At 33.5% G+C, this 22,782-nt stretch overlaps 1 protein-coding gene across 2 annotated transcripts in view; it reads right to left on the reverse strand.

Moving 5' to 3' along the window:
* Positions 1–3,378: 3,378 nt before the first annotated feature.
* Positions 3,379–22,782, reverse strand: part of Pcdh11x (protocadherin 11 X-linked) — a 727,015-nt gene continuing 707,611 nt past the window's right edge. For both annotated transcript variants that reach the window (XM_048417809.3, XM_048417810.3), the window contains one exon: positions 3,379–8,369. In XM_048417809.3, the coding sequence (XP_048273766.1) occupies positions 7,687–8,369 (683 nt within the window). In that variant the 3' untranslated portion in view covers positions 3,379–7,686. The remainder of the gene's footprint in view (positions 8,370–22,782) is intronic.

A 22,782-nucleotide genomic window follows, 5' to 3' on the forward strand; every position in this document is an offset into this window, starting at 1 on the left:
TACAGCAACATTCTTCTCTTTGTAATGGAGTATTATTTTAGTATGTGGCTTGTTTGGTTTTAGAGACTGAGTTCAAATATCTGAATAGTATACTAACAGGTAGCAGAGGTAGGATAGAGCTGAATTTAAGTTTCAAGATGGAAAAAAATCTACTGACAGATATGGTTCCTCTTTAAAACAGATCAGTATATTTTTCTCTTTAGTTCTTTTAAAATATTTTTGTGTTTTTTGAAATTAAAATTTAACTATATCATTTTTGTCCTTCCACTTACTTGTCCTTCCCACAACCCTTAAATTGCATACCTCCAAATGCTTGCTTTTAAACTAATGGCCTCTATTTCTTTAACTGTATATTATTTCATATACATTACCTTTTTATTTTTTATAATTTTTTAAATTTTTTTAAAACATTTTATATTCTAACTGCAGATCTCCCTCCCATCCCTACTCCCACTTTGCTGGATCACCCCAGCCCACCCCCATCCACTCCTCCTAAAGGATAAGTGCACCCATGGAGAGTCAACAAAGCCTGGCCCATTAAGGCAGAGCATGATACCCGACCATAGAGAATGGGCTCCAAAAAGCTAGCTCCTGCACCAGGAAAAGATCCTGGTCCTATTTCACGAGGCTCCTCAGGTAGACCAAGCTACATAACTGTCTCCCACATGACGAGGGCCTAGTTCAGTTTCTTGTAGATCTCTCTGCTGTTGCTCTAGTTTTCATGAGTTTCCCCGAGTTTGGTTTAGTTGTCTCCGTAGATTTCCTCTTCATAATTTTGATCTCCCATGCTCATATATTCCCTCCTCATTCACTTCAGCCGGATTCTCCAGAGCTTTGTCTGTTGCTTTGTTGTGGATCTCTGAATCTTGTTCTATCAGTTCCTGGATGAAGGTTTTATGATGAAAGTTGGTGTACTTACCAATCTGATTATAGGAGAAGGCCAATTCAGATTCCCTCTCCATTATTACAAGGAGTCTTAACTGGGGTCATTTTTGTGAATTTCTGGGAATTTCCTAGCACCAGGTTTTTCACTAAACCCATAATGGCTCCCTCTTTCAAGGTATCTCTTTTATTGCTCTCCTACTCTGACTCTTCCGTGACTCAACCATCTCAGTCCCTCATGTTCTCATCTCCCATTCCCTCCTCTTTGTAGGCCCACCTCGCCCCCAGTTTATCTAGGAGATCTCATGGATCCATTCATCACTCTTAGCTTCCTCCTTGTTACCTAACTTCTCTGGAGCTGTGAATTGTAGTCTGGTTATCCTTTACTTTACATCTATTATGCAGCCTGTACAGTCTGTAAAGTGTTAGTTGTTTGTATATGGTTTCTGGACTGGCCAGTTGGTATTGCATAAGCAAGTGAGAGGCTTGTCACTGAAGACAACTATTTCTCTCCTATTATCATTACTTAATTGCCTGGATTTCTTTGTCTAGGACTGATGCCCCATAAGATTTCTGCATTCCATGTTAGCATATCTATTGATGTTTCTATTCAGGTCTTATTTAGGCAGTCAAATTGATGAAATTTTGTGGGTGAGACTTCTCTGACTTTTCTCTGAAATGAAATATTTGATTTCTGTGAAGATTTTTTGTCCAAGCACAATCCATTTAAAAGTAAATCTCAGCCAAATAACATTTGTGTTACCTTGTAAGATTGAGATATATTTAAGAGATGAGTTCAAGCTTTCAAGGCTACACTGAGCAAGATAATAAAACACATCTAAAAATCTATCGTTTTTGTAAAGCCTACTGTGAAAACAAACAACCAGATGTGTAGTTGAATAACTTCTTTTCTGTAGCCAACTCACATTGACACAGTGAAATTAAACCTACACCAAATCTTAGTACCGTTGTGTGACTCATTTAAGTGGTTTTAAAGGGAACTATCACCTATCCCTAGGATTATGTATTTGAATACTTTGTCCTTATTTGGTAGTCTATTTTGGGGAGGTTATGGTACCTGTAGAAGGTTTGGTCTTGCTAGAGGAACTGTGTCACTGGTGATTGAGATTTGATATTTTATGACATTATCCAACTTTATGTTCTTTCTCTCTGCTTCCTATGTGTGAATTAATTGTGCCTAAAAGCTTTTCTCATCCTACATCTATAACATACTGTGCTAGCCGCTAGAGACACTGTTAATGAAACTACCTTTTTGATATGATGTATTTATTAGAATTGATATATAATTTCATTGCTACATCATTCTCAATTCAAATCCATGGTATATTTGTACTTATTTTGAATTTATTTAGTGACCTTCGAAAAACTAAATGCAAAACTGCATCCATGGTCCCATATAGCATTTTGTTTACATTTCTCTTTTAGATTCCTTTAGACTGTGATATGATCTTGATTTTTCCTTGTCAATAATACCCTTGACAAGTTAGAGAAGGAGTACTGATCAGGGATGATGCAGAACAGATTTCATAAAAAATATTTTTTTTTCTAAATATTCTCTCCTAGGATTTAGCCTAGAGATGTAGATTTTCAGGTAGAGAATTGCAAAGGAAATTTTAATACCTTTCTTATCACCTTGCATTACTTTAACAGAGTGTGTAATAATACAGTGTTACCCTATGTATTTAATACAGGGAGTGGTTTCATGTTAAGTTTTATGTATAATATTTTATCACTGAAGCAGGGTGTAGAAAATATTGAAGCACAATATTGTTTAACAGTTTTCAAATTGATTGAAATAATGTTTAAATTAAAGGACATCTGCTGTAAAGACCATGACATCTATTTTGTACAGGGATCATGTACCCAGGGAATCTCACTTCTACGACTATCTACAGAAGAAATGCATAATGATAAAACATCAGTTGACATGCCAGTTCACAAGGAATAAATTTCATAAGACCTTATTACTAGATGAAGAGTTACAGCTTCATTAATGGCTGCTGAAGGAAATAAAATCAGTCTTTCCCAAGAAGTAACCCTTGATAGGGTTTTCGATTACTGTAACATCTAAAGGTAATGTCAAATACACTAAGCAGGCAGTGCGTGTGTTTGTGTGCATGTGTTTATGTCTGTGTGTAACAGCAATTAAAGAAGTCATGAATTTACAATGGAGCAGGCAGGATACATGAAACATCAGAGGTCAAAACGCAGGGTAGAAACGAATCATCTATGAAATTCTCAGTAAGAATAACAAAAGTAAATCAATATGTTATAATCATTTATAACATAGAAAACTTACAAAATATGTCACCATCAACAATGTGATTTTATTTTAATCTTTGCACATTTAACACAACAAAAAACAAGAACAAAATCATAGTCACTGTTTTCACATTGGTGGTGTTTGAACCTATGTTAGGCAAGTGTTCCAGCTCAACTTTTGAATTTTGATTACACAAAAACACACAAACATAATCATTTCTCATAACTACTTTATTAATATCTATCTTTATGAATAAGAAAACATGCAGTACATAAAACTGAAAGAGAAAAATTAATAAACAATTATCACTGCCATACTGGTCCAAATGTATCCAATCTTTATCCAATCTTTTACTTCCAAAGCATCCCATACTTTGGGATGCTGTTCATTTTCAGAAGCTGTATGATGTCACAAAGGAATCTTCCAGAAATACAAACATAAATATACAATTAATAAAAATTCAAATAATTGAGAGGGAACAGCATAAATTTCACAAATTTAATTCCTAAAATTAGCATATACAATTACAAAAGAATTGCCTTCCTTATTTTTATTTGTGCACACACATTTTTATAAGCTTTTTTTTTCTCTCATCTTTCTGTTGTAAACTTACAGTACTTTTAACAATCATACTTATGGAAAGCACATGGGTGGTATAACATTAGCGTAAGGAAGCTCCTGTGAATGAATATTTTAAGGTTGTTGCATAAGACTGTGTGGTAATTGGCACATGATTTTAAAATATCTCTGTCCAAATATACTCAACTTCTCTGCTCCCATAGTAACCAGGCCAATTGTGCCACTTGAAAATAACAAAAATATTACCCTACCTTTGTGAGAAAATTTTCACTTCAATGGAACTAAAGTTTGGCTTACAAAAAAATGAAATAAAAAAATCACAAAGTATAACCACATTGAATTACAAATTAGAAGAGGGTAAAGAAATCATATTTCCATAAATGCATAATAGATAAATACACATTCAGTCTTAATAAAATAATTAAAGAATATTGTTTAAATATGCATAGGGGAAAATGTCATTTAATCTATCCACTACTGAAAGTGATCTTTTTGAATATGATATGATTGTATTTTAAGGACTGCTCAATTTATGATTTATTTGGTCTAATATTTTACTACTTTAATGAAAGTGTGTGACAAACCTTAATTTGAGAAGGCAGAGGCTTTTCATACTGTCCACATTGCACAATATCACTCATCATTTAACAGTAATTTTTCTATCCAGATTTGCATAACTAAAAATAAAATGTTAAATTACTATATGAGACTACATAAAATGTACCCTCTAAATTGTTTACATTGTTGGTATCATATGTAAAGTTAGTTTTAATACACTGACACATTATTTGTTAAAACTTGTAGATAAAGTTTGGTAAATGGATGTGTATGTATTTAGCACAAGATACACAGTATTTGAATACAATTACAAGTGTGATATTAAAGCTATAGCTAGAAAATTAATAATTACTTTTTAACTGAATATAGCCACAATACAGAATAATCAGTCTGGCAGACATATTCAGAAAATAAAAACTCACTGTCTAAGTCCAATTAAAATCAAATACTTTTTTTCTTTTTTTGAGGGAAACCTATTTAATGAAGGTAAACTAAGATATTTTGCAGTTGTAAGATGACATATGTTGCTTTTCCGAGGAACCACTTGTCATTTTTGTCAATCTATAGCTCTGTCCATCCATGCAATGAATTTGTAATGTAATGAGAAAGATCTCATCAAGTACAAAGTCGTGGGATTTCCAGGTTTCCAAGGTTTTACCTATTGGAAGCAAAGAAAGAGAATGCATAGGGGAGAATAACTGGGCTCTCACCCCTAGCCTCTTTGGGTAACTCAGCCTGCTTCCGTTCAATTTCTCTCTGGTACAAAACCAGACAAAAGTGCCCAGTCATTTAATTTCCTAAACACTGTCTAAGTCTGATAATAAAACCAGATTTAGAAAGGGAACAAAAGCATATCTGTTCATTCCTATATTTCTAGGAAAGTTATCAACACTTCTCAAATTGTTAAATATCAGGATATAAGAGCTTCCCTGTTAATTCAGTAACTCTTGTGATCAGAAAAAAAACTTAAATATCTGATATTTTCAGATTCTATATTTCCATTAGCAAAATAAGCATTCAGATTTCTGATGCATTAATTAATGAAATTTAACCTCAATTTTAATATCTTTAAATTTTGTGTTTATATGTTTGAATAAAATGCAATAGTTATGGAAATAAAATGTATAAATAATTAAAATAATTTCCCACTCACATAATTCTGTTTTTCTTTGTTTATTTGTTTCTTTTTTCCTTTTTTATTTTTTGTATGTGTGTATTGAGACGAAAAACAGCAGTCTAACTCTACTGGAAACACTGATTTTGTCATTCTGGGTTTCTTTATCTTCCCCAGGTTAAGTATCTTCATTGACAACAACAATAGCAACAACAATATCAATACATATACATGATCATATTTCAACAAAGTTTCAGACACCATTGATCTTTTGGGAGTTTTGTGCACCTGGAAAACCAGTATGCTTCAAATCCCTGAATACACTAACAAATACAAAGAAAGAACAAAGGAAGAGTAAAAATTATTTTGAAATTTCACTTATTAGACTCTTGGTTTTAAAATTAAGAAGATATTCTATACACCAAATCAAAATCAAATTAACTTGACGAGGGAACAATATATTCTCAAAATACTACTTAACCTGCCAGAAACACAAAGGAAAACAATTTTCAATATTAAGTGAAAAACATTACTAACAAAATTATACATTTACCACAATTTACATTACAACATTTACACACAGTTTAATTATAAATTACATACCATCATGTTACACATTATAAATTCTACATCTAAATTATAAATACATCATTATAAATTCTACAGGAAATTTTCAGGACCCTCAAACCCAAAAATTAATTGATTCTTTGTTTAGTATAATACTAAAACAAGACACTTCTTGAATTTGTTATGGGAGAAAATTAAGTTTGTGGTGTTTCTGTATGAATTTATGAAACGTGCTCATAGAAGGTAACGACCATTTAAGCAGATGAAAAAAAAAAACTAAGTGTAGGCAACAATGGAAAGTAATGTTTCCTATGAATATTACTGTATTCTTTGTTTAGGATGCATTCATTTCATATGTGAGATTTTGTTCTTCAGTGTGTGTTACTGGGGTATTTTTTTTAGTCACCCCAAGAAATAGTCTTAAATCTTATTTCTCCTACACATATTCTTGAAATTCTGTGTTGAATATTTGTTAGGTTTAGAATTAAGTCTCTTGAAAAGTTCTTTCCTGACTTTCATCTTATTTTCAGTAGTTTTCTTCAGTAAATTGAGCTAGACTGACAAAAATACCTTAGTCTTATATACTTAGTATGTGGGTTTATGTACAATTTATGAATTTGTTCTTTTCAATGCGAATTTTTCAGTAACAGCTATTGAGCTGTCAAATCAATATTTAAATCACACTAATTGTCTTTAGAAAACAGTACATTGTAATAATAGTTAAAGTTAATAATGCATTTAATGCATCCACCTTCTTTGTGATTTTTATATATAAATTTCAGAAAGTAAATACCCAAGTTTTACTGGAATGTAGGCTTAACGTGGCAGACACAATAATATTTCTGATGTACTTTAATCTGATGATTAATATACAAAAGTATATTGATATAAAAAGCACAAGCCCATTCTGGCTAACTGTTGCCAAATATGAGCAAAGCTATTGCACTTCAGTGTCTCGAACTCTACTAAAGAGTAGAGAAATAGGTTTAAACCTTTGTCTGTACAGTTTATATTTTTTTTTTGGAAAATGTATATACAAATTATATCAATATATTCTTGAAATAAAGGTAAAAAACATAAAAAACAAGATTAGAGACAAAAAACTGTAAAAGATTTTATTTACACCCCCTCTGTACATTTTTGAAGGTAGAAATATGGCAATAAGAAAGTAGAGAAAATGAAGGTAGACAGAACAAAAAGATGAAAAAAATGCTACTATAGTACTTATGTCTCTAATTTTATCCAAAAAAAATTAGGCAAACTAAAAGAAAGCTTTGAAAATAAGATCTTCAACAATTTAACAATAACTATATACTGAGTTCACAAAATTCAGAATGGAAGAAATCAGCAATACTGCACGAGGTGGTAAAAACTAAAAATTCATTGAAGTACATCAGAAGTGTTACACACAATATATTAATTTCTGCCATGATAAGCCCTTCTGTACATGGGGATATAAATTGTACAATATTTATTTTAAAAATTTACAGTCCAAATCAAATAAATCTTAATTTTATTTTATATCAAGTTTCGGTGACTAAGTGTCTAGCTCTAGTTTTAACCTGGTATCTGTTTCTATTTACAAAGCTATTTACAAACATTTTAATTTGGAATATTCATTAAAACTGAATATTAATCTATCTATCTATATATGTGTGTATGTATGTATATACATTTTTAATATGAAATATTCAGATAAGCTTTACAAGGGATGTTCTTCAATGATGGGAGAATCACTCCTTGAAGATCTGGTCTGTTTACCTGAAGTAAAGGTGGTCAAGGGAATGACTTTAAGAGAATCATCATCTGAATGGAGTCTTTCAGTAATGGGGTAAAAATGAGCTCTTGTATTACCCTGTGCTCCCTGATCAAGGGGATGCAGTCCTTCAGCTCCAGTACCCTGCACCCTTCCTTGCTGTAAACTCATTGCTGTTTGGGCCTGATTGCGATGGAGTATAGCAGCCTGTGTCAGAGGAGGACTGTGGTGAATTATCACAGCCTGTGCCAGAGGTGGGCTGTAGCAGACTGCAGAGGCCTGTGCTGATGGTGGGCTATGGCGGAGTGCAGTAGCCTGTGCTAAAGGAGGACTGTGGTGGAGAGAAGCCACCTGTACTGGCGGAGGACTATGGCACAGTGCAATTGCCTGTGTCACAGGGGGGCTGTGGCAGATAGCGATAGTCTGTGTTACTGGAGGGCTGCAGCGACGAACAGATGTGTGGGTCCTGGGTGAGCTGTGGCAGAGAGCAGAGGTCTGTATCTGTGGAGGGCTGTGTTGGGTCAGAGTAGCTGGCATCCAACAGGAATCAGAGTGGCCCAAAATGAGGCATTCTTGAGTACAGTTGTCAGAGGCTTCTTCCACAGTTGGTTGCATTTTTATTTCTGCAGCTGTCAGAGTGGAGAAAACAAAACAAAATAATTTTTATTATCATCTACATAAAACTAAGTCATATCTAACTAAAAATTTAATAGTCTGTTTAAGAACATTGGAGGTTTCCAATGGATTTATAATTAGTGTCTAGTGTCATATATATATATATATATATATATCAGGAAATATTCTTGAAGTCATATAAATAGCAGAGAGTAGATAAACAGGTGGGGATTCTTTTCTATAATTATATTTGTTCAGCAAAAGGCGCTATAAGGAATGAAAAGATAAGCAGCAGCATGAACTTATTTACAAATTACTTTCTTATCTATCAATTTGAATGCATGAAGGAAGAGAAAATTCAATAGGAAAGAAATAAAAGTACATGAGTGAATCTTAAGGAAAAGAAGTTGGAAATAAATGTTTACCATATGTGTAGGTCCCATTCTATAACCTTATGATAAAGAATAGAATTTTAGGGATGATAAAAAGGATTGGTGAGTTCGAGGCCTTGGGAGTGGAGCAAATCTTCACTAAGGGGCAGCAGAAAGAAATTTTATTACAGATGCTATTCCTATGAAAAGAAGATTGTATGTTCATGAAATTCATGAACCATTTTTATAAGTATATGAAACTATACAGCATGAGTTTTATTTTACATTAATATATAATATAGTAATGAGTGTTAATCAAATATCAATAAAAATTCTTTACAAATTATTTCTTGTTGGCTATAATTCAACATAATTCTAATGAGATAGCACTGGATGCAAAATACATATTTTCTTTGCAAACTTGCTCTTTGGGATATTTTAACTTTCAAATTTTATTATTTACTTTGTGTATTTGTTGTTCTCTGTGTGCACAAAATACATGTGCATATGGTGTGGGTGTAACACATGAACATATGTGAATGACTCAGGCTGTAGTCATCTATTCCTAGGCCAGAGCAAGAGTTTCTTCATCTAGTACTCTCCACCTTAATGTCTAGATAGGGTCTCTCAATGAATCAGAGTCTTACTGTTTCTCCTGCCTTGCTGGCCAGTGAATTCTTGGCATCATCTGTGTCCTTTCTTCCAGTTAGTACTGAACTTTCAGGAATGCCTGGCAATTTGGTTGCTTCTTTGTTTTCTTTCTGTTTTACTTTATTAGACTATTTATTTTGAGTGAGTGTGTGCATGTATACTTCTGTATGTCTGTATGTATGGATAATGGGAACTGAAATTCAGGCCCTCATATGGCATTGACACGTGACTTTTCTGACTAAAGCACTTCCAAAGACTACTGAATAATTTTATATAGGGATCAGATTTAAAACATACTTCTGAAATAGTAGAAAATACTAAACTGATTACCCATATACAGAAGAACCGGAAATTTTATCATATAGTATTATAAAAGAGAATTGGTTTATTTGCAAAGTGTATAACCAAAACTCTAATGTAGTGTTTTATGAAAGACTTAGATTTCTTTGGAGATTATCTACCAAGTCAGAACTTAAATGTGGAATGATGACTTTATTTGTGCATTTTTATCTGTCCATAATACTGAAAGACTACAATAAGATTAAAGAAGTTGGATTATATATATATATAACTTGTTTATTTATGTCTTCCTATTTTCTTATTTTTTAGTTACATCTATTGCCAAGACAGGGTAGTATGATTTTTGAATATTTCATGGCTCTGAAAATGGTCTGTCAATTACTCTAGGCCTTAGCAAAAGTTGGTTGCCCCAATGTTGCAGATGAGATTTTGGGTTATTGTCCAGGTAGTCAGTTGTCTCTGTCTTTTTTTTTTTGGAAGTTGTTTGATTTCACTTCCTGTTTACTCATCTAATATTATTTTCCTTCTCAGGTCTTTATTGGGTTTGAAGACTAGATAGTCGTAGTTATTAACGTCTCATGACTTATCCAAGCCATTTCTAATAAAAGACTTAGACTCTTTAGGATAGGATAACTATTAAAACATTTAGCATATGTTTCTTGTTTGATTTTGTTCATGCTGATTGCAATTCTAATTTTTATACTTGATATTTGTTCTTACTGTATATAGTTTTGTATTAGGGTTAGAACTCTCTTATTTAGAAAAAATGGGCGAAAGGCTGTGGGAACTACTTCAGCCAATAGCCTTTAAGATACTGGCCCACTTTGGGCATGGTTTCATGTACAGACAAAAAGCATGTGCAGGCCCCTTGGCTGCTAAATTCAGTTCCAATTCCCCACAAATGCAGCGGACTGTGGATTCTTGAAGAAGTTATGAATTTCAGGTAATTCAAATGAATGGGATACTAAAAATAGTATTAATACATATATATATATATATATATATATATATATATATATATATATATATATATGAGAATACCCTTTTCATTAGGGAATCCTTTAGTAAAAAATCATGAGAATAACACATATTCTATAGTTCAAGTGAGTATACCTAAGAAGTATATTTTTATCATATTGATAATCCTTTTCAATAAGGACCCAATTAACAGTCTTAGGAGTCTTTCTATGATGTAGGAAGGTTACCTCTCTATGTGTTACTTTCATTGGTTAATAAAGAAACTGCCTTGGCCTTTCATAGGACAGCAGCTTAAATAGGTGGAGTAGACAGAGCAGAATGCTGGGAAGTAGGGAAGTGAGGAAGACTCCATGATTCTCTGACCCCAGACAGACGCAGGTTAGGATCTTTTCCGGTTCATCACCATCTCGTGGTGCTGCACAGATTATTAGATATGGGTTAATTAAGATGTGAGAATTAGCCAATAAAAGAGTAGAACTAATGGGCCAGGCAGTGTTTAAATGAATATAATTTGTGTGTTGTTATTTCGGTTGTAAAGCTAGCCATGCGAGAGCCGGGAGGCGAAATGCAGCCCACTGCTCCTTCTACAAATGGTGCCCAGACGTGGATAGCTGAATCCACAGAAAGCCTGAGAAAGCTTGGGAAAGAATAGAGTAAAGCATGTTTTCTTGGTAGCAGCAATTTCTTTGGTCTGCTCTGCTTGCTAGAGGCAAACAAGTCCTCTCATCTAAGAGAGGCTTCCCAACTCAGCTTTAGTTGCAAAACCCGGCAGCTCTTTTAAGAGGTCCTGCCACAAAACACTTAAATAGATGATAAAAGGTGACATCATGCTTTTGGGTTTTCAGCAGTAGCAGGAAAACAGCTGCTCCATTTTAAAATGCTGACTTTCTGGGCTATCCTGCCAGGACAAACTCTGACTCTTTCAAGCAGGCAGTTCTGACTATGGACACACTGTTGCAGCTTGCTTCCTGGCAAGAACTTTGAAACGGCCATAGGAGCTTTTGAATGTTGCTTATGGAAACACTGTTGCAGCTTGCTTTCTGTCAAGGACCTTGAAATGCCATAGAGTTGTGTCAAAAAACTTCTCCATATTCCTTAGCAAATTAAAGACCCATGTGGTCAGAAAAAGAGAGATATACAGTAAAGAGAGATTTAAAGAGGAAGAAAATCTCTAAATAGTTTACAGTGTGTTAAAAATATATACAGGCTAAAGTTTAAAGTTCTCAAATTTAAAAAAAAAGAAAAAAGAAAGAAAGAGAGTAGTTGATGTGCTGGTACACATCTTTAATCCCAGCACTAGGATTACATTATACACTAGGATTATACAGCATTGGTATAAATTTTGCTTTGTTGAGACAGATGGATCTCGGATCTCTGTGATTTCAAGGATAGCCTGGTTTACAGAGGGAATTCAAGGACAAAGATACACAAAGAACCTGTATCAAAAAGCCAAAAGTTAAAAGTAAAAATAAAAGAAATAGAGGTTAAAATAAAGCCACATAAAGATGGAAAATACATAGAGAATCTTGATACTGTATGCTATTATTCTCTATCTGAACTGTTTGAATGCCGAGGAAGGAGCAACAGCTGCTAAAAGATACTTGTTTCTAAATGCTGCTGAACTAATCCAAAATAGATATTTTGAAAATACCTTGACTTCAAAATTTGGATCTAAGGTTATGATGCTTTGGAAAAGTTTTTCTTTTGTTTTCACAGAGGATGAGACTCTGTGGGTTGCTTCAATCCCAATATGGTATGATAGACCACACCTTCCTGAAAGGTTGCTGTGAAAAACCTCAAAAAATTACTTCATTCATCTGCCAACTGAGATGAACCTAGAACACAGGTTTTACCATGAAAGACCTGATTAACAGCACCCATATACAGCAGGAAGAAGTTTGGAGAGAAATAACTACATCCATATTCCCAGATATTGTTTATAAATGTTCTTTTACATTTAAAAGGGGATATGATATAGATATGAATAATTTACATTGGTATAGATTTTGCTTTGTTGATACAAATTTAAGGTCAATTTTGTTATATGTATACGTATTTCTGATATTGATTAAGGTATTGTGATTGTGTAGTTCATTTAAAAATGTAACATATAATTAGGAAATATAGGTTGTTAATGGATAATCATCAATAATAATCAGGCTTGTAGTCATGTTAGATTTTCTAGATATATAGAGATATATTTCAGTTAGATAGGCATTCTTCATATCTTTCAAAGACTACAGAATTTGGCATTTTAAATATTTTAATAATTTAGGGCCTTTCATGACAATGAGACAGGTCTACTCCTGGCAGCACCAAACTACTTCAAGAGAAAGATGGACATTGAAGAGGCTACTTATGGAGTTTGATAGCCATTTGGGCAAGAAACTATTCTTGCCTGGACTGTTGCATAAACTGGACACAAAGAACCTGCAGAGAGAGGACTGCTGAACTTGCCTAAAGGTGAGATGGTCTTTCGGGGTTTCTGATTCATGAAAGAGTCTGCAAGACATTCTGCAGGATACAGAAGAAAGTGACTGAACTGTCTTTGAAATTTCCTTCTTCATGGAAAAGTCTGCTGGATACTATGGGCCTGAAGGCTGAGGATGGATGCCCCAATTGTACAGAAGAACTTTGGGTGACTGTACATGCAGCAAGATGTCTCTGTGATTTCTAGAATTTTGGAAGTAGCTTTCTTCTTGTTTACTTCTGGAGTCTTTGATGGAGTTGAAGAATGGTTAGTTATCAGTCACCCTCATATATTTCTTAGTAATCGTCAGCTCTCTAAATGGACTTAAAGTCCACTCAACAGAAGGGAAGTCATGCCTGGTATGAAAAATCTAGCCAGTTTCCCTGGGGTAGTGAGGTCCTGGACCTTAGAAGGGACTCTACTGTCACCACTTTGCTCGCCCAGCACAATTCATAACAATATTCTAAATCTTAAACTGATACAGGTAATTAATTGATCAGTAATTAATTGTAGCTATCATTTCCTTACCCAAAACACCTCTGTTCATACCAAATGAAGGCATTCACAGAAAATCACAGGTAAACACAATGTAGAGATTAAAGGACTGTTGGGAACCCAGGCCTGATAAATATATCTATTTCAAAGCTCCTACATTTATGCCCAGGGATCATTGTTCAAAAGGGTGCAGAAAGGTTTTAAGAGTTAGAACTCCAGGATGTCTTCTCTGAAACATCATTTCATAGAAATGACTGCATAAATAAGACACATAAAATCATACATAACCTACTAACTACTTAGAATAATTAGCTCTTCCAGGGATGAGCTCCTTAGTAGTTTAGGTTATTTAATATAAAGTGGTTAGCCTTAAATCCATATACAAATACCTACACAAACAACAAAAATGGAGTCAGCAGTTCATATATAAATAAACATACATATGTTTATATATGTGGGGTATTGTAATAACAATAGTATTAATAATAAAAGAATAATAATAGGCTCTCAATTTGAGAAGAAGGAGGTAGAGCTGGTGGTTTTAAGAGTGGCTAGAGAAACAAAATTGCCCTGATGCACCATAGGCCACTCCAACACTCAGATCCTCAGCTCACATCTCTGGTGAAAACCCCCTGCTCCATAAGGGGACATGCCAGCACCTAAATCTTAAGATCACATCTCTGGTTATAGCTTCCTGCTCCACCTGAGGCTACTCCAGTCTACACATTCAACAGATGGCCGTACTTCAACAGAGGCCATTCCAGCACTCAGATTCCTAAAGATCTCATGTTGGTCATTAGAATTCCAGCCTCCAACTTGTGTGGACACCCTCTACTTAATTACATGCTACTCTGGCAAAATATCAGAGAGAAGACAGAAGCCAAGGAACAAAATACCCATACCACAAAGATAAACTCAGAATTCAAACCTATATCTATACTAACCCCCAAACCATATACATAAACACAAGTTTAAGAAGACAATCAACAACACTCAGGATAATAGGTTACCATCAGAGCTCAGACATCCTATTTCTGTAAGCCCCAAATATGTCAACATAGTTGAACCAGAATAAAATATCCTTAAAATGAACTTTTTAAAGAATATAGGGGCTCATAAAGAAATGAAAAAAAATTCTTGAAAACTTGAAAAAAACACAAACAACTAAAGGAAATGAATAAATGTATTAAAGAAAACCATGCTGCCTTATACAGATCCAACAACAATGAGGCAGTCTAAAATACGACCTGGAATCTCAAAATCAAATGCGCAGTCTACTGTGTAAGATGAATTTGTGTCTGTAAGTAAATTTGCTAAGGTTCTTGCTATAGAAACAGAACGGAGACTAATATAAGAATATTATTTTTGTTTGTGATTATTTTATCCTCCCACCCTCCAAACTGTATTTGTGTGTTTGTGTTTGTGTGTGTTTGTGTGTATGTCCAAGGTATTCAGGTATTTTCTAAAGCTAGAAATTCTAAGGCCAGAGTTATTATTCCTGAAGTTATTGTTACAAGGGGTGTTGAGTCATCTGCCATATGTGTTGTGAATGGAACTCTAACTTTCAATGAGAGTGCTAGATTACAGTGATTTTTTCCAAATCCAGCAAATTCTTAATAGTAATGATCTAAGGCAACACTTAGAATAAACCAATGAAAGAAAACTAATCCTAGCAAAATGAAATAAACTATTAATCTTTACACTAAAATATTTTTACACTTAAAACATTACACATACATTAATATATGTCTCCTATTATAAATAATAGTTAGTGAAAAGTTCCTTCCACTCATGAAACTCTTTAAATTTACTAATAAAAATATCCCTAAATAATATAAAGTATTTGGGGGTAACTCTATCCAAGTAAGTGAAATAATTGTACAATTAACCCTTCATGGCTTTGAAGAAATAATTTGAAGAAGATATCAGAATTTTATCAGTAGGATTAAAAAAGTTAAAATGGCCATCCTATCAAAAGTAATCTACAGATTCAGTGCAATCACCATCAAAATTCCATCACAATTCTTAACAAACCATGAAAGAACAGTACTCCACTTTATAAGAAAAAATAAAAAAACAGTATAGCTACAACAATCCTGTACAATAAAAAACTGCTGAAAGAATCACCATCCCTGACCTGCTGCTGTTCTATGGAGCTATAGTAATGAAAACATCATGGTATTGGCATAAAAAAATGTATTGTGTATAGAGACAATTTCTGAACAAAATGCCAATAGCACATGCACTAAAATCAGCAATTAAGAAAAGTGACCTCATGAAGGTGAAAAGGTTTGTAAGGCAAAGAACACTGTAAATTGAACCAGGAGGTAGCTTATGAAATGGGAAAAATTTTTACTGCACATCCGATAAAGTTTTAATATCAAGAATATTTAAAGAACTCAAGAAACAAAATATTAAAACAACAAATGATCCAACTTAAAAATGTGGTGTAGATCTAAACAGATAATTTTCAACAGAGGAAACTGAAATGACTAATAGACATTTAAATGTTCAAAATGCTTTAGTTATAAGTAAAAAGTTAATCAAAATTACATTGAGAGTCTATATTAGACCTGTCAAAATGGCCAGTATTAATAACATAAGTGACGTCTCATGCAAGAGAGAATGTGAAGCAAGGGGTCACTCCTCCATTACTGTTGAGAGTACAAACATTTACAGCTACTATGGAAATCAATATGAAAGTTCTATCTGAAAAACGGTAATCGAGCTATCTCAAAAACCAGCTATAATTCTCTTGGGCAAATATCAAAGAATACTCAATCATACCACAAGAACACTTGCTTGAGTATGTTCATTGTAGCTTTATTCATAATAACCAGATGGAAATATCCTAGATGTCCCATGAATAAAGATAATGTCAAACACTTACACAACAGAGTATTTTTTTTAACTCAGCAGTTAAAAAAATAGTATCATCATGAAAATTGCCATCAATTGGATGGTACGAGAAAAAAAATCATTCTGAGTGAGGTAACCCAGACCCATAAAGATAAATTTGGTATGAATTCACTTATAAGTTTTATTAAGCTCTTAAGTATAATATAATCACAATCCTGCTGAAATTCACAAACCCAGAGAGGTTAGGTAAAGAGGAGGAATATAGTGGAGAATCTTGATAGATAAAGAAAAGACAACAGATTCTGAGAGTGGACTGGGGACAGGCACGGATGGGAGCAGGAACATCAGGTGGGTAGGGTGAAAGGAGAGAATATAGAGAGAGACAACTTGAATGGGGGCCATTTGGGAACAGCGAGGAAACCTAGTGTACTGGAAACTTCCTGGAATTTATGGTGGTGACCTTAGAGAGAACTTCTGGAAATTGAAGATATGGACTATGAACTGGTCATCTTTCATAGCCCTGCAAGGCTTCCAGCAGTGTTATTGGGTTACATTTTATTGAATTGTTAGCCAAAGAGATCCAATGAATATCTCTAAACACCCCAGGCTAATGCTAGGAAAGAGAAGTCCCACTGATTCTGTATGCATCCACTCATCATATTGACCAAGAGAAGTAAAGTTGATATGGTGTTAGAGCCTTCACCCCTACATTCTAGTATCTTGGCATGAGTAAGGAGGTACTCTGGAAGCTATGGAAAGAGAAACCTGGACACTACCCTAGTTATGACTGCCCCCATCCAACTACAACCTATCCTTCCTTTAAGATGAACTGCGGCAATGGTAGATTAGAACATGTGTGTTGACTAACCAATATTTGGTTTAATTTGATGTCATTCTCATGAGAGGAAGCCCATTCACTTCACTGCATGGAAGACTAGGAACCAGATATTGAATACTCCAGAATCTTGGATAGAATAACATAGGGCTAGCCAACAACCAACAAAAACAAGAAAAAAAAGTTTCCTATGTTATCTGGTAGTAATTTACATCTAAGTAAGTATTCTTATTAAGCAATTTTATACTAATTCTGAAAATAATAACCACAAAGAAAATCCTATGCACTCTAATTTTGTTCATTGATTAATTAATTAATTGATTAATTTTTACTATTGAGGGGTACACTGTACCACAGTGCTTATAGATGTCAGAGGACAACCATCACAAGTTTCTTTTCTCCTTCTGTCCTTAGAGTCAACCTTTCAGATTTCTAGTTCAGTTCTCAGGCTTATCAACTAACCCATCTCTTCAGCCACCATGGTGTCTCAAGTCTCAAGTGGGCCCACAGATGTGAGTCTTATTCCACCTTGGCTAAAGGTCATAGAGTTTGAGCTTTTTATTTTTTTTTCTCTTTCAAATTTGTTGACAACAGGTTTGGCTGAAGAAAAGAGATCCTGATCTAGGGTGTGGATAATTAATATTTTGAATCTAGCAGTGGATCCACTCCACCTTCACCAAAGGTCAAAGAAAACAAGTCTTTTCCTTATATTATATTAATGATGTCTGTTGCCTTCTCCCTCTCCCTTTGGAGTAGAATATATAAGTATGTGGAAAATAATTGCAAATAAACTCAGTATCCACTGAATTTCTCTCCTTGTGCTGTTCTGTTTCTGTCTTTTATTTCTCTCATATCTCTTTTCCATTTGCTTGATAATTCTAATCCTCATGCTTCTATACTGGAATGTACAAAATTGTAGAGGCTAGACACTGACAGATGTCACCACAATGTATGACTTATGACACTCTAACACATTCTAAAAGTACTATTCAAATAGTGTCTTACAGTGACATTTCAAGAATTCATTCAGTTAAAGTAAGTTAACTGTGATTTCAAGGATAACTTGAGATATATAGTGAGGTTTTGTGATTTTGACACATAATAAAATAAGAAAGCTGACAAATAAATAAATGAAGATTTTATATGTTTAATAAAAGTAGCAATTCTTGTGTGATATAAGGTAAAAGCCTCTGAATTACCTCAAAACAAAATAAATTCATAAATAATATGGCAGGACTGTAAAATGTTTGAATACCTGAAATTATTGAAAATTAAAATTTACATGCAAGGATGGAAATAGAAAACGCTTTACTGAGTGAGGTAAGCCAGACCCAAAAAGAGGAACACGGTATGTATTCACTCATAAGTGGATTCTAACCATAATTAAAAGTCTTTGAGCCTATTATTCGTGATCCTAGAGAAGCTAAATAAGAAGATGAACCTGATGAAGATTATTTAGCTATCCACCAGGAGGTAGGAAATAGACAAGAGTCCCAGGTAACCTCGGGTGCATGGGGGGGTGGGAGGGTCGATGGAAGGGGAGAGGGTTAGAGAGAAGGGAGTAGGGGAGGAACGGGGAAAGCTTGGTGGCCTGGGATGGGGGGGGGAGGGAGGAAGGATGAATATGGGATCAGGGAAGAATATATTTCAACTAAGGGAGCCATTTTAGGGTTTACAGGAGACTTGATTATATATGGGATCCCAGGTCCAAGGAGAGATCCCCCAGATTGCTCTCTGGACAGAGGAGAGGGTGCCTGAATCGGCCGTGGCCCATGACCATACTGATGTATATTTTGCTTATCACCATAGATCCTTCATCTGGCGAAGGATGGCGATACAGTCGGAGACCCACATTGGAGCACCGGACTGAGCCCCCCGAGGTCCAAATGAGGAGCAGAAGGATGAAGAAAATGAAAAAGGAAATAAGGACTGCGAGGGATGCGATCACCCACTGATACAAGAAGACGGATCTAATGAGAGTTTACCAAGGCCAGTTGGACTGGGACTGAAGGAGGACGTGATCTAACCAGATTCTTGGAATTTGGCCGGATTCTCTGACTGTGGCTGGCCCGGGGTCTTTCTGAAAAGCCATTGACTATGACACTGGGACCTGTTTCCTCTACATATACTGGATTTTGGGGATCCAGTCTGTTTGGACACTCACCTTCCTGGACCTGGAGGGAGGGGGAAGGAACTGGAACTTCCCACAGGGCAGGAAACCCTGACTGCCCTGGGGGACGAAGAGGGAGGAGGAGGGGGAGTGGGGGGAGTGGGAGAGGGGGCGGAAATGGAAACTTTTATAGTTTAATAAAATTTACTTAAAAAAAAGAAACCAGAAAAAAAAAGAAAATTAAAATTTAATGTATATAATCTTTTATGGCCCTCTCATTTTATATTTCTAGTATGGTTAAAGAGTGCATACAACTTTGATGAAGAGAAAATAATAATATAGGTATAAAATATTATAATGGTAGCAATTGTGATTCAATTTTAACAGAAACGCCTTGCTTGTATTTATCTTTGGAAATCAGAAAGAACACTATTATTCCTTTGCATCCTTAAAAAATATGTTATTGTTTACCTAAGTGTTATCTAACATCCAAGTCAAAACAGGACCACTGGTTTTTTGGACTTATCCTTCAATACCTTTTACAGCTTAATAAACAACTTGTCAGAATAATTGTAGATAATTTGTTTACACTAATAACCTGGAAGAGAGTAATAAATCAACTAGTGAGAGTAAAAATGGAGAGAATACACATACATTCTTTCAATACTGGGACAATTTAGTTTTATACTTTAAAGTAAATCTTTTTATTATTGCTTCACTATATAAAAGGCAAAATAGTCAAAAATACTAATATGCAGGGTCAATATTTGCTTCTTCGATTCACTATATTTATTGACTTACTTGAAATATATGAAATAATTTCTCCACCTCAATTTGTAAGTATTCAGGAAGGGTAATAGGTAATTGTTTTGATATATGTATACCTATAATACATTAAAATTCATTTTATAGATATGTAAAATTAAATGTCCAGTTTAATCTAATAAATTGCATTCACCTACCTGTTCTTCAATATTTCATATTACTATGTATTAACATCAACACTTAAGTTTATTTTTAGTAATCATTGTAACTTCAGAATCATTGAAATGCTTCCTTTTATTCTTTGTCAACTTTAAAGACAAACACAATATAATTTTTTTCTGCAAGTATATTTAATATGTTTTAAAACATATTTATTATTATAGAACTGTTGTTTAGCCCTTAGATAAAACAAACTTTACAATAATCACATTGAAGCAAGGCTTATGTTTATAAATTCATCAATATGTGTCAGGCATTTTTTACTTTCTTAATAAGATAACTTACAAGAAATAATTTTTCAATGTTAAACAATCATACATTTCTGTGATATATCATAGTATTTTATTTATTATAGCACTTCATTTGTAATTAACTATTCATTTTTTATTATTTGATCTGCATTAATGAAGGATTTCCATTTCTTTCATTTTTTATTCATATAATTTCCTGTCTTGTTTCACATTAATGTTGGTGCTGTAAATGAGATATATAGTTTTCTTTCTCTAATAAGTTCTTAAAATAATTTTGGGCAACAATTTAATTCTTTCCTAAATAGTTGCTAAAAATCATGTGTGACAATATCAGAGGAGATTTTATTGTGCAAAAATTAATAGAAAAATGCAGCTGTCATAAGTATGTGTTGTCTTGAGAGATTTATGACAGTTCTGTCTTTCAGGGACTTCATTTTTATGTGCCACATTGTCTAAAATGTTGAATAAAAAATTCTTCAAAATTACTGTGACATTTCATTTATGCTTACTTTATAATTACTTTGAATCAATTTCACTAGTTTATTAAAGTGGGATCGTGGAGTATTGCTTTTTATTTCTCTTCTTTATGAGAAATATAAGTATGCAAAACATTAGTTTTCCTGTGACTAGTTTTATTTAATTGTAATGTATACATTTTAATATTTTCTCAGCTTATTATAAATAAGTTTAAATTTTGTTTTACTTTTAAGTGTTTTGTCATTTGAAGTACAGAGTTAAATTGCTTTAGGATGTAATTTTTTTTACTATATGTGTTATTAGTATTTATCATTTTACTGATGTCAATAAATGGATTATATGTGTCTTCAATATTTTTTAATGTTTTCAATCAGTTTTTTCATTAAATGTGCATCGGAGTGAACAATAGAAACAGACAAAAAAGCTTAGTAGGCATTTTAGAGATATTTGTTTCAGTTTTATAGTATCATGTTAGATCAGGATGGTTAGTTCTATAGTGTAAATTCTTGATTTGTAATCATCAATCAAGTCATCTAAATGTTAAAAATATCTTGTAATATTTGAGATTTTCAGTTTCATGTTTAATTCTATTATATGTACTTAATTATTTTGTAGCACCTAAGTAGATTAATCAATACATCTTCCTCAGAAATTAACATTCCCGTCACTAGTAAGTATTTCTAATTACCTTAGGGATAACTGTGTGCTCAAATCTATTTTGTATTATCAAAACAGCTTAACATTTACTGTTTATCTAATACATCTATTCTTTCATATATTTTGAAACTGTATTTTTTATTAATTACATTTCTTTCAGATAAAAATTGGATTTTCTTTTCTCTTTTACTTGGAATAATTATTTAAACTTCCATATGATTATAATAATTCACTAAATTTGTCATTTTGAAATAGTGTTCTGTTTGTCAACTTTTTTAAAATCTTTTAAATTTTTGCTGATTTTTACTATTTGAAACTTTTGGATTTTAATATTATTTATTGGCTTTTTGTCTAATTGTCTTTGATTATTTTGAAAATTCATGTCATAAATAAATACATATTTTCATCAGATTTGCTATAATTTATGTTGTATTATTAAGGACAAATAGTCTATCATTTGCTCAACTGTATTTCAATTCTACTACAGTGTATGTATATTACATCATATTGGTCAGCAATATTCTTTTGAATTAATTGACTCTTTAATGAGGCAATCAAGCAGCAGTGTGTTTTGTGGAATGTGTGTAGGGTTAGTGGGTGGAAAATCACCAAAATAAGACACCAGTAGTATGGAGCCTCTTACTAAACCAAGTTAAAATGATGCTCACTCGAGATTGGGCACTGTGATCAGTAACAGCGCTGGGTACTGTCTCCAAATTGACTTAAAAAGATTCCTGTTAAGGGTAGACTTAGTAGGTGAAGATAAGAGCCAAAGTCAAAGCCTGTTTGAAAGGAGAGCATAAAGGAACTACTGTAAAAGCTGATGATTAAGAACACTATTGCCTCTATCTCTTTATAAAATACAAAACATTAAGGCAGAATACTTATGAACTATACATAAACTAGTAATATAAGGTATATTTTTGGTTGTTATGAGATTCTTAATTGTAGCTACTTTAAATTTTCATACTTTGAAAACACACTCATAC

Source organism: Myodes glareolus, chromosome X, assembly GCF_982192425.1.
Source record: "Myodes glareolus chromosome X, mMyoGla1.1, whole genome shotgun sequence".
Taxonomy (NCBI): Eukaryota; Metazoa; Chordata; class Mammalia; order Rodentia; family Cricetidae; genus Myodes; species Myodes glareolus.